Source organism: Orcinus orca, chromosome 7 (assembly GCF_937001465.1).
Source record: "Orcinus orca chromosome 7, mOrcOrc1.1, whole genome shotgun sequence".
Classification (NCBI taxonomy): domain Eukaryota; kingdom Metazoa; phylum Chordata; class Mammalia; order Artiodactyla; family Delphinidae; genus Orcinus; species Orcinus orca.
The window spans coordinates 82,618,550-82,632,184 of NC_064565.1; the positions used below are offsets into that span (position 1 = coordinate 82,618,550).

Here is a 13,635-nt window from a genome sequence, read left to right on the forward strand (position 1 = left end):
TAGGAAAAGAGAAGAGTGAAAAATACTGGAAACGATGGAACAGAGGGTCTGAGCTGATAAAGTTTCCTGTTGTTACTGTCATTTCATAAGTCAATTTAAAACTGTAAAAATATGGGTAATTATCTTGGTCGTTTAAGATATACTTCTAGAAAACATCATAACTTAGTAGAAAAATAAAAGAGAATATTTGTTATTTAGAAATATGTTTTATATTAAAGTAGGACCTCTAGATGAATGAATTTCTATCTTATAGTCACTCCTGAAGCCTTTCCGTCTTCATTTGCTTGGAATGCAAATTACATATCTTTTTAAAAAATTTTATTGGAGTATAGTTGATTTACTATATTGTGTTAGTTTCAGGTGTACAGCAAAATGAATCAGTTCTACATATACATACTCTTTATTTTAGATTCTTTTCTCATATAAGCCATTACAGAGTAATGTAATACAGCAACCTGTGCTATACAGCAGGTCCTTATTAGTTATCTTTTTTTTTTAGCAAATTAAATATCTTTACTATTCATTTGAAGGTTGCAACTTGTTATCGATCATTGATTATTAGTGAGGAAAATAAATATCATGAGTTTAGACATACGCAGAGCATGTCAGAAGGGATGATTTATGTAGCATTATCTAGGCATTCATCTGAAATTAGTTTTTCATTGCACAAACAAGAATAGTTATCTTATTAAGTTGCCTCAGAAAGTCTGTGAGCCCAAAGGTCAAAAACCTCACAATGAATCATCCTATCACTTCACTCTTCCTTCTCAAACTTTTATTTTTAAAGCTTCTGTGAAAATAAAAACATCATTTTGAACTTTTGTAACCTGCTGGACAGCATCTGAGGCAGCTGCCTGTGCAAAAGGCCAGATCAAATGCCTTCTGATATCAGATTGTGTTTTCGTTTACTTCTTTCCCTCTCTGGCTCTTACAACACAGCTTCAGACAACAAACAACGTGACTGAACCGCAGAGGTAGTCTTTGCTTATTAACTTAAAAAAGAAAAGAGTCTTTTGGGTTTTTGTCTTAAACGATCACCTTACCAAAGCTGAATGCTTCTGAAAAAAAAAGTCATTATGAAGAATTAATAACCCTGACTAGAGATCAGTCAGAGAAGCAGAGAAATACTGCACAAAGTCCAAACATCAGAGCCATTTAACAAAACAAATAAATAAACATCAAGAATGTTCCTAAGCAGGTCTTAAGAGCCAAGTGATGTCCCCATGGGGGACGGGCATTCCAGGTCCTGTGGTGTGGTTACCCACTCTGGAGGACAGACACCAGGCCCTGGGGGTGTGAGCCTCTGGGCTTTTCCCAGAAAGAAACCAACAAACAGGAGGAAAGAAAAGAGCTTCCTATTCTTGTCCCTAAGGGCATTTTTTTTTTTTTTTTTTTTTTCCCCCGGCGGGCCTCTCACTGTTGTGGCCTCTCCCGTTGCGGAGCACAGGCTCCGGATGTGCAGGCTCAGCGGCCATGGCTCACAGGCCCAGCCGCTCCGCGGCATGTGGGATCCTCCCGGAACGGGGCACGAACCCGTGTCCCCCGCATCGGCAGGCGGACTCTCAACCACTGCACCACCAGGGAAGCCCCAGGGCATTTTTTAAAAAAAGTCAAATGGAAGAACTCGCAGTTCTCACATCTGCAATGAATGCAAAGAACTGTCGGCTGAGAGAAGAGAATGCCAAATCATCCTTATACAGGGATAAATAACTCTGCCAAATGCAAGCGACTCTTAGAGTAAATAGAATTCAAGTTAAAAACCATTTTAACCTGTCATTGTTCATACAGAGAAGAGTGGTTGAGAGTTCAGTCTCCAGCGTTAGACTTCCTGGGTTCTAATCTCTGTTCCTCAACATACATGCCATGTATCCCAGCAGAAGTGACAACCTCTCTGCCTCAGTTTCCCTATCTTGGAAATGGAGATAATAATAGCACCTCTTTCTCATGGGGTGGTTGGAAGGATTTATGTGGCGTGCTTAGCCAAGTGCCTGGCACAATGTGAAGAACACTCAACCAATGTTAGCTTTATCATTATACATAAGTTATGTATTATAGCCACTATATCCTCAGCATTATAGGACCCAGGATCCCACTCAACCCACAAGCAAGATGCCAGGCCAGCCAAGAATGAGATAGGCTCTGAGACCAGCTCCTTGATCACAGAGGACAAGACATCAGGTCTCTTTCAGGGGTCGTCCCAACTCAAAAGTCTAGCAAGAATGTCCAGAGAGGGCATGGAAGTCTTCAAGTCCACAGGGATGGTTTTTAGAGAGGTCAAAGCAGCCAGCAGCACCCCCAAGACTGTTGTAAGCACACTAGCATGACACGGGTCTGGCCCGCGGGGATGGACCTGTAGGAAGGCAGTGCTTACAAGGTGAAAAACTGCTCTTTCTCTGATCTGGTCATTAGTGCTTGAAATTATTCTAACAGGGAGCAATGCTTTTTAATGCCACAGAGCTAAGCCCTGGTGATGATGTTCACATTAAATTTTTAAAAATGGATACCAAATAACTCCCTAGTTTTGTTTAGTTTTAAGGCAGTGGACACTGTTTCTGAAAAACAGTTGAGAAATACAGTGGGATGAGGAAAGCGTGCAGAGGAGAGATGCTAGGGTCCCTCCCCACCTCCTCTTTACTTCAAGCAAAACAAAACAAAGTGGCCTTTCAATAAAGTAAATGACAAAGGCATATCACATATTTCAAACTAGAATTAATGGGTGTTGTACAGTTCATTTTCATTTACCTGCATTTGCTCACTGGAAATTTGTTGCGATTTCTTTTCTTCTACAGTTTCACTGAAATGCTTATAAATTTCCTGTGCTTTGCTGCAGGTATTTTGCTTCCTCAGCATAATTTCCCTGGCTGGTCTTCCATCCAAATGTCAAATGACTTTTTAGTTTTACGACTTCAGTGCCTAAGACATAACTTAGTACCACTGACAATTCAAGTGTACGTCATCCAGTATTCTTACAGATGAGAAAAAGATAGGTCTAAAAAAACTGACTAATGCCAGAATTTTGAGAACTAGAAATGTGGGTCAACTAAAGATAGTTTAGGAACTGCTGGCTTCACCTGGAATGTCAGCATAAAATCTGAACTAAACCTGTTTTTTTTAAAATTGTCTTTAACATTTGCTAAAAGAATAGAAGTTGCGTTGTCAGAGTCAATCCACTCACAGATTCTGGCCATGACCCTCTAATAGTAACGTGAACCATGCTGTGAAGTGACACTCCCTAGTACTTTGGTTGCAGAGACAACCCAGTGGTTCAAACACACCTTTATTGTAAGCCTGGGAAATTACTAGATTATGTGATTTTCCAAGGTCTCTATCAAGCCTGTGATTTTATGATCCTTTATATCATGTACGTACCCGTTTTTCCTCTGAGTCACTCATTTTTCTTACCTTTTGCCCAAGTAGCTTAACGAGTTTTAACTTATGGAACTATGGCGAATTCAAAAATTTTTAAATAATTCAGATTTGCTGCTAGAAAATGTCTGATACTTATTTTTATTAGTTTCAGAGTGAAAAATGCAGGATCTTGAGCCTATATAAGTAGATCATTTCCAGTTTCAAAACTCACATGTTCTTTGACTGACTGGGAATTGACTGTGAAACTTAGTGGCTCTACGTCCTCACTCTTATTTATTTATTTATTTTTTTATGTGCTCACTCTTAAGTGAATTGGTGATGACATGTCTAAGAGCTTTTAGCAAAGTTCATCAAAGGACAGTACAAATCCAAGCTTAATAAACTCTAAAACGGAGCATCATATTTCACATTCAAATGACGGACAACCAAACTCAGTCACATCAGGAAACTGTTCCAGTAATGACACTGCAGAAGAATCTCACATACCATTCTGAATGAGGGTTTGTGACCGTGTGAACCTTCCGTGGACAGCTGTCATGTGCAGAGGACTTTTACCATCTTTACTCTAAAAAATGAGAGAGAGAGAAACAATGGGCCAGTGACATCAATCTGAAACATTCCTATGGACATTGCCAGCAATGCTCAATAAAGTGTATGTGATATCGCAAGTTACTGCCTAACTTCACATTTTTTTATTGAAGTATTTACAATGTTGTGTTAGTTTCAGGTATTCAGCAAAGTGATTCAATTATACATATATATATTCTTTTTCAGATTCACTTCCATTATAGGTTATTGCAAAATACTGAATATAGTCCCCTGTGCTATACAGTAGGTCCTGTTATTTATCTATAACATCACATTTTAAAGAAGCTTCGAGACGTGGAAATTATTCTAGAGAAGAAATGGGAAATTTTTAGTTACACGGACAATTTTTAAACTACCCTGGTTTAAACTGAGGAAATCATCCAAAACATTTTTTCATCTCCTGTGATCTACTGGTGAAGGTTTCCTTCAAGTTGTTTTATTTTTCAACTTTAAAAAAAAATTGAAGTATAGTTAATTTACAATGTTGCGTTAGTTTCCAGTGTATAGCAAAGTGACTCAGTTATACATATATATTATATATTATTTTTCATATTCTTTTCCATTATACAGTATAATGGATAGTATATGTATGGTTTATTACAGTGTTTTTTTCACCTTTTGTCTATAGTACATGAAAAAAAGACAAATGATGTATTAACTTGTTTGGCCCTGTTTGACCTGAAGGTGACTAAATTGCTATAAATCACTGCAACTCTCAAAATTGACCTGAAATCCTCCACCATTCTCTACATTCTAATTCCACAGAGAAACACCACTTTCGATTATTCCAAAAGAGAAACATTTGCTTCACTTAACTCATTAGAAATCATAGGATTAAGATATGCAAATTGCCATGTTAATGATTATCTGGAAATATGCGCTGAATTTATACATCTCTTTATTATTCAAGATATAAATGATGGCATTCTCTCTCACAGATTAAGCCAAAAGATGAAAAATGTACAGAATCCATACATTAGTCATCATTACACCAAATACCAAAGTCCTACACATTTGATTAAGAAATAATCATTTACAGAATTTCTTCTAAAAATAGTGATATCCAAACAAAAATATTACTGTTATTTTAGACCCAAAATATCCCCAACTGAGAGACTATATTATGTATTCTTTCATTCAGATATTATTTAAAAAAGAAAAGAAAGACCCAAAGTATCCCCAACTGAGAGAATATATTATGTATTCTTTCATTCAGATATTATTTAAAAAAGAAAAGAAAATAAAGAAATTTATGTAACTATTCTTTTTCTAAGTCTCAGAAGAAACGTTTCCCTAAGCCTGAGGTTAAAATATGAGATTTCAAAAACACAAGTTCATTTTTGTGATGAAATTCAAATACGTGTGCTTTAAAATGATTCTTTCAAAAACTCTACGATGGAAAACAAATAATCACTTAAATATTTCTCAGAGTGAACCACAGACTCCTGCATCTGAATCACCCAGGATTCTTGTTAGAGATGTGAATTCTGTGCCCTAACCCAGACCTAGACTGAATCAGAATTGATTTCATTTCTAACTTTCACAGCACATTAAAGTTTAGGAGCCACTGGAATGGCTTATGAAACCACAAGGTTTAACAGAAGAATATTTATTATATCCTATAAGTCTATTCCTTAGACTTAAGAAAGGACCTATGCACAATCTGTGCCAAGGGAAGAGTTAGTCAGAGTGGTAACTGCATGTTGAGTGAAGTAAATAATCATTATAGTGAAAGGTTCTCAGGCTGATGGAGAAAAAAATAGGATTTTTTTCTCCATCTTAATCTTGTATGATTATAACCTGAATTAGAAAAGATTGAGAAAGGAAAGGAAGATGGAAGTAAGCTTGAAGCTTTACTGAAATTACGTCTTTAGGGAAAAGGAGAATTAGTCAAGAAAATGAGGATATGATGCCATCACCAATCATAAGACATGATGAAGAAGAGCTCCTAAAAGCTTTCTGATTCCAGAGCCTGGGTCTTAGCTGGGATAAATGCAGACAATTCAAAAGACTAAAAAGTCTGGGAACCACTTAGGAATAAGGAGTTAAGACATACTCCCTCCAACAAAAAAGTGATGACAGCCCAAGGCTCTTAAGGAGAGAGAAAACAGAAATTGCAGAGCTGACATTCATTTGTCCCTAGATGGTGCTATTTCTTTAAATTTTGCTCCAGTATTTTCTCTTAAATTTAAGATGAAAACATAACTTACTAGCATTTAGTTAAATATATATAAAGCTGTAAATATTTCAGCATTTAGATAATATCTTTTTAAATATTTAACCAAGCACTTTTCCATGCCTAGAAAAGAGCTTAAAGGCTAGGAGTAACCACCAACCTGGTGGTCACTAACTAAATGCAGCCAGAGAGCCAAAGCAGACGTCACCAGTTTCTACAGTATATAGTTTACAAAGCTGGTCCCATTTCAAGGACAGTAAACACCATACCCTTTTCCTCCCTTGGAGTGCTTGTGCTTTTGGTAAAGGGACAAACAGACATGACCAAAGTTAGGTTAAATGAAAAGGATGGCAATATGGTCAATGGTGATGCTTGCTTCAGATCTACCCTTGCAGATCTTTGCCTGAGTTCACATGCCACTGAAGACAGACCTTAGCTGACTTTTTTTTTTCTCACTGGGATACGGGTGGCAGGAGGTCGGGAATTGGGGACAGGAAGCATTAAGGGTATCATAGCAGTCATTTTTGGGCAGCTTTGTTTATATGGTATAGGTGTAAAGGGAACTCATTTCAAAAAGCCATTGAAAACCAATGAAGGTCAAAAGACTAGTACTTTTTATTTAGCCTTTACAAGTTAGAACTCAGAATATTCAGGTTGAGACTGAGGATCCTACTGAGTTTCATTATCTGCCTGAGAAATTTTTCACATGGGGGTGGGGCCGGGTGGCGGGGAACTTGCCATTGCTGCTGCTGGCCCTAGAACTTCAGATACCAAACATTCCCTGAATGCTCAAAGGAGAAGAAATGATCAGTTCTCCCACTTATTCAAAGCTTTGCTTTTAGAAGAACTTCTTCATTTCTAGCCTCCTTCCAATTGCTAGGTGCATTCTCCCAGAGCAGATTCAGGGCTTGGAAAATTTTGTGACCTTGAGAACTTGCTTAATAGCTCTCCTATTGACTTATGGTTCAGCCATAGTCATGAAAGAAAACCAGTGAGGACTAAGAATACTTTATGACAAATATTAGTATTCTTTCAGGGCAGAATTCACCATCATCCAAGGAAGATTAATCCTTGAATTAATGAAGCGTTTCCATTCTCAGAAATCCATTCATTCTTTTCTTCCACTTCTAATGCTTTCTTTCCTCCTCCTCCCATAAACCTTCTCTAAACTTAAATACAGTTACTCCCCAGGAAGGTGAAGGCACTGTGTTCTCTGTGGCACAGTGCCCCCTGGCGCCACAAAGCTCAGTGGCTCTGGTGGAGGGCAATAAAGTCTCTATAAAATAAATATAGCCAGAAACCCCAAAGGGCTTCCTAATTCAATGGAAGAGCAATCTAATACCCTGGTGTGCAAAAAGCCATATATAGTCTAATTTTTTTAATGCTTCTAAAGGCTGGAGATGGCACGTGGTTGGCTCAGACATTCACCCCCCTCCTTTCCTCATTTCCTCTCTTAAGATCCAAGGGCCATGTCGCTATTACTGCTTACTCTTGCCTATTCCAGTTTCATCTTCAACCTCTGCAATGCAATTATAGAATATAACTTGGTCCTGGTACATACAAAGAAGGGAGCTGGTCCACTTCAGTAAATGTGTGATGGGCTTCAGTTCCAGTCTCTTAGGGTTAAGTGATCTAAAGGGCCCGTGCACAGAAAAGAACTGAGACCACAGGCAGGCGGAATGTTAGGTAGGCAATGGTAATTTCTGAATCTATCTTTCTAAGTCATATCCAGCATGGCCACGTGTTTACTGTCTTCTTTAATGCTTAGTTTGAGTGCTTCCAAAAAGAGCCTTGAGATGCTACAAAAATTACAACGTGGTCTCTGATGGAGAAGGGAAATTATTTCATATTTCCTCATGCTCTTCCTATTTGCAAAAAAAAAGTAAACTTTCAACAGATTATTGTATTAAGTATTGTGTCTCTATTATTTTATAATAATTAAACTTTGTGATATCACAATATTCGAAATCAAGGACAGGGCCACGGTCAATCTAAGCAAAATGAGGGACTGTAAAATGCATGCAGGACACATAACCTTCCTCCCCTCTCCATCATCTTGCAATTTCTCATGAAGATGTCACTTTTTGTGTTTTGTGAGGACAGAGGAAAACAAAGTGAACACGTGAGTAGGTATTGGCTACATTTCAATCTGCTATTTTCTTCTAACTTTGGAAAATCTAAACAAATACAAATTGTCTTGCAATCTACAAACACTTTCAAAATCCAAGGGCAATGTGGTACAGAGAGATAACAACCTCCAGTCAGACCGAATGGCTCCACAGAAATGTTAGATGATCCATGCATCCAGAGTTAACTCATAAAGATTCAAGAGAATTAGGATGTAGATAGAGTAGATGGGGAGACTGAGGGAGAAGTCTAGATTGGATTCAAAATCCCATTTACACAGATTAGGTAATACGTAAACCCAAGTCTCAGACTTTTTTTTAATGGTGCTTCTTATACTCTATTGATGATTAGCAGTCTACAGGAAAAAATTAACTATTAAAATTAAGTAGCTATGCTTTCCATGTCCATTTTGTGGGGGAGAAGAGAAGGCTGCCATAAACCAAGGCACCATACCTAGTTGAAGCCTCTTATCCGATCTGAACTGGCTGCTAGTCAGTTACCTGGGAGAAGTAGGTAGGTATGCCAGAAAGTGGCCTTCTAACCTCAGTATCGGGCACACTGAAAGCATCAGTTGGCATGTTTTACAGAGGAAATGGAAAGCATCAGATAACCTCGTGAATTAATTAAGGTTGGTAAATAGAGATACTTTATCTAACTTCAATAATGTTCCTTCCTTTAGAGGATCCACAGGGTGTCCCTCAGACATTAGGATGGCAAGAAAAGTGTCACAAGCCTTGGGGACACTGACGGTTGAGCCACCTGTTTGCCTCCTGTCCTCTACCACCCTCCTCTTAGACTCTAACCCCACATGTTGGCTCTTTCCCCACCTTGGTTGCTTTGTTGCCCTTAAAGACCTTCATCCTACCTCCACGTAGGACCTTGGATGGGGTCCCCTTACAAGATCTGGAACTCTGAAATTCTCTTCAGCTAGTTTACTTTTTGATTTCTGCCTGCTTTCTACCTTCATGAAGACACTCCATCCCCTTCGTTTCCTTCCTATCTTCCCTAACTCTTCTTTTTTTTTTTTTTTGCGGTACGCGGGCCTCTCACTGTTGTGGCCTCTCCCGTTGCGGAGCACAGGCTCCGGACGTGCAGGCTCAGCGGCCATGGCTCACGGGCCCAGCCACTCCACGGCATGTGGGATCTTCCCGGACCGGGGCACGAACCCGTGTCCCCTGCATCGGCAGGCGGACTCTCAACCACTGTGTTAGGGGAAGCCCCCTAACTCTTCTTTTTTCATCCGTTTCTCTGGCCTTCCTCCTCCTCCTGATCCTAAGAGTGAAGGGTTACTGGAGTCCTACAGCCCCTTCTCTACTCATGCTATGAGGTACTCTCTCCATGGGTGATCTCATCATCCTTTTGTCCCAGTTTCAACTATCAATCACCTCTATGTGAATGAGACAACCTAGGTGTTTTCTTCTATTCTCTACTGCTCTCCCATGCTAGAGAATCACATTTTGCACTATTGGTTTTCTCAGACTGGCTGTGTCAAAGGCTCAAAATCAGTCTCTTAAGAACTAAACCCACTGGTTTTACCTTCTAAGCCTACTCTTTCTCCTGACATCCCTCTTAATAACAATAATCATTTATGGAGTACTCACTATGTGGCAGGCATTGTTCTAAGTAATTTATGTGAGATAACTTGCTTAATCCTCACAACAGTCCCATGAGGAAGATACTACTGCTTCCCTAATTTTACAGATAAACAAACAGACACACAGAGAAGTTGTTTATGATTATATAATTACTAAAAGTCAAGGAAGGATGAGAATCTAGGCAGTCTAGACACAGAACTGGACATTGAATCACTATGCTGTACTACCTCTTCAGCCAGATTTCAATTCCTTTTTTTTTTTGTGGTACGCGGGCCTCTCACTGTTGTGGCCTCTCCTGTTGCGGAGCACAGGCTCTGGACGCGCAGGCCCAGAGGCCATGGCTCACGAGCCCAGCCACTCCGCGGCATGTGGGATCTTCCCGGACCAAGGCACGAACCCGTGTCCCCTGCATCGGCAGGTGGACTCTCAACCACTGTGCCACCAGGGAAGCCCAGATTTCAATTCTTATACTCATCTTTATCTCCTCCATCTCTTGTCCAACGAAATCCCAGAGATTTCCTTTCTGCAAAGCCTCTCCCTCCGTTGGCTGTCCCCATCCCCCTGTCGTCATTACCTCTTATCCAGACCCATTTCATTGATTTCCAGTTATCTTCTACTTGTCCCCTCCCTAGGTCCACTATATCTGAAATTTTTTTTTTATAAAAATGAAAATAGCTTTTCTTTTTCTTTTGGATATAAAAATAACACATACTTATGGCATCACAATAAGAAGATTAAAACAAATATATTGAAAAGCAACTAAAAATCCAAATCATAATTTTGCCTCGCTGGAGTGATAACTGTTGCTAGGATACTGATGTAGATTCCAGATATTTCTCTTTCTATGCACATACATAGACACATACTTTTTGAAATTATAAAACTGGATCATATTTACTTATTGCATTTTAATTTTTCATTGATTACACTGGGCATTGCTAGTCTTTTTGATACTTGCCAATTTTAAAGGCAAATATTAATGTATTAGTATTATAAACGTATTAGTTTGCATTTCTCTAATGACTAGTAATACTGAATATCTTTTCATAAGTTTAATGGATATTGTATTCTCTCTCTTGTGATCTGCATTTGCCCATATTTTCTAGTAGACTATCAGACTTTTTCTTATTGATTTTTATGAGCTCTTACATATTAAATATGTTAACTCCTTGCTTATATGTATATTGCAGAAAAATTTCCAAGTTGCTCCCCTTTCAATTTTATGTTAAGGTTTTTGTTTTTGTCTTTTTTGTTGTTTTGTTTTGTTATATAAAAGTTTAAAAATTTTATGTAGTCATATATACATTTTTTTCTTTATGTTTTCTGTCTCTGGTTTTCTGTGGCCAGATTACCGTTTCTAATGCTCAGTTCTGATCATGTGGCCTCTATAATGATTAGCGGACCCACACCCTATAGAGGCCCCAACTCCTTGGGCAGTAGATAAGTGCTCATTCTTGGTCAGGTCACATTTCAGCTTGTTCCTGGCTCCTTTCTTTCATATGATTTGTACTCCAATCACAATAAATCGCTATTCTGAGAGTTTGTCTCATATTTCCCCACTATTATAAATTAAATGAAAAAATATAAAAGGACTTTAATAGTGAATAGAGAAGATCATTAAAATAGACTGATCCAATATTCTTGAAATTAAATCTTGGAAATAACAATTTTTCAAAAGCAGAGACAGAATACACTGGGACCTTGCTTTACGATTCCTGTGTGCTTGGGAGAAGGGAAGCTGAGGATGCGAACAAGGTCACTTGGTATAAATCAGGATATTGTGCTACAATCTAAATGCATCCAAGTGATGTAACCTGGATCATGAAGGCTACCTGCAGAAGCTCCTCTTGGTTATCTGTTACAGTGAGCAGACTAGTTACCTAAAGTTTACCTATCGAGACCTCTCAACTCCTTTGCTTGCCATTCTATGTATCTGGAATGTCCTCTCTCAAATTCTCTCTATCCCTCCTCATCTCAACTGATATCAATCTGCAGCTCAAAAGCAATCTCTAGTTTTGATGCCCAAGCAAAAAGCAAGTCAATACTTACTTCTTATAGTCTGCAGCACTTTATTCATTTCTCACGCCACTCATGACACTCTCTCTTGCCCCATGATTATCTGAGTACATCATCTCCTTGCCATATCGTAAATCCCTTGAGGGCACCTTGGAGTATACACCCAGTACCAAACAGAGGGCACTAGGTAGTCCTCAGTAAGTTTGCTAGGTAAAGGAATTACCATTAAAACCAGATTAATATCATATACTTGAAGCCACTATCTGGGGTTTACTCCAGGAAACCATTTGAGAAACTCCTTGGAGGGCCTTGCGGGTTGGAAACAGACCTGAGATCATTAGGTTAGGCTTCCTTTTCATGCTCAGCATCTCTGCCCCATCAGCTCAACATTCACCTCAGTATTAGAATCTCGGCCAAGTCCACATCCCTGAGACCCAGTATTTGCTCCCATATATTCACTAAGCTACCGAGGGCACGTGGCTAGAACCTCAGTGTCATCCACTGGTACCACCAATGCTGCAGAAGTTTCCACATCAGGACAATATAGGATAAGTCCGCAAGAATCAGGATGCTTAGAGTTACAATTCACTAATTGTAATTTACAGCAGGTGAGTTTGCTCAAACAGAGGCTCAACGCAAAGGTACTTCACACTGAGAGAGGGAGACTGAGAGAGAGTCATACCTGAATGTTAACATCCGCCCCGTTGTTTACTAATAGTTCAAGACACAAAGCACCGTGTGTGGAGGCAGCAGCAAAATGCAACGGGGTGAACCCGCTGGTATTGGGCTGGTTCACATTAGCACCGTAGTCGGTCAGCTCGTTGACTACAGCATCCTGCCCGTTGTAGCAGGCCAGGTGGAGGGCCGTGTTTCCATACACGTTGATTTCATCAATCTGCAAATGAGTCCAACATGGGTGATTAAAAGCACTGAAGCCAATGTACTCCATTTCCCACCAAAAGCCTACCGGCTGTGCTGGAGAAAGGAAATACCCATCTGTCAGTGTGATCATTCAGAGCTTACTCTTGCCCCAGCATGGTCATCCTGGGAAGGCTTCTCACGCAGAGGTAAAGCTCAGCAAAACGTGAAAGTGACAAAAAGTGAGCTGGGAGGAAGAGTGAGAGGTTTCCACTTGTGGCAAGATATCTTTCAGCTAGGGAAGGGACAAAAAGGGAGAGGCAAAGCTGCCTCAAAACGCCAGAGGAGAACTGAATCAGGGGAGCAAGAAACGAGCCCGGATCTCAACAGCGAACAGAAGAGGAAAGGGTGGGAGGTGCTCAGGGAGCTGCTGTGGGGCCTGAACTCAGAACCCGCTCTGCTGACACCTCAAAAGGCCACATTCTGGTGGCTGGGCTGTGGAGCTGCCCTGGTCATTTAGCCCCCAGCTCCCTCTTGCTCTCCCAGACCTGCCCTGACTGCTGTTATCACCATCTCACTATCGCAGCTCGCTTTTCCTTTCCTCCGGGACAGCCTCACTACTGCTCCCACCCTGCTACCTAAGGAGAAGGGGGTGAGGTCTACTTCTCCAGCTCAGCATGTTTGTCATTCATTTCTGCTTGGAAGCCACGATTTAGAAGGCTAGGTTCTAAAGGTGGGATGATGAAACCTCGCCAGTCTTTTAAAAATGACTGGTGGATACATATCCTAGATGTTAAAATATTTCTCTATGTGGATATAGAAAGTTAGTCTGTTTCTGGCTTTCTACGACTTAGCATATGCCCCATTGCCCTTCATCAGTTGCCCATGTAAACTCAAAAAAGACAG

At 39.9% G+C, this 13,635-nt stretch overlaps 1 protein-coding gene across 5 annotated transcripts in view; it reads right to left on the reverse strand.

Annotated features, from left to right (window-relative positions):
• Positions 1–13,635, reverse strand: part of ANKRD44 (ankyrin repeat domain 44) — a 328,505-nt gene that overhangs the window by 116,165 nt on the left and 198,705 nt on the right. For all 5 annotated transcript variants that reach the window (XM_049712129.1, XM_049712126.1, XM_049712125.1 and 2 more), the window contains exons 8-9: positions 12,554–12,766; positions 3,856–3,934 (exon numbers count right to left, since the gene is read on the reverse strand). In XM_049712129.1, the coding sequence (XP_049568086.1) occupies positions 3,856–3,934; positions 12,554–12,766 (292 nt within the window). The remainder of the gene's footprint in view (positions 1–3,855; positions 3,935–12,553; positions 12,767–13,635) is intronic.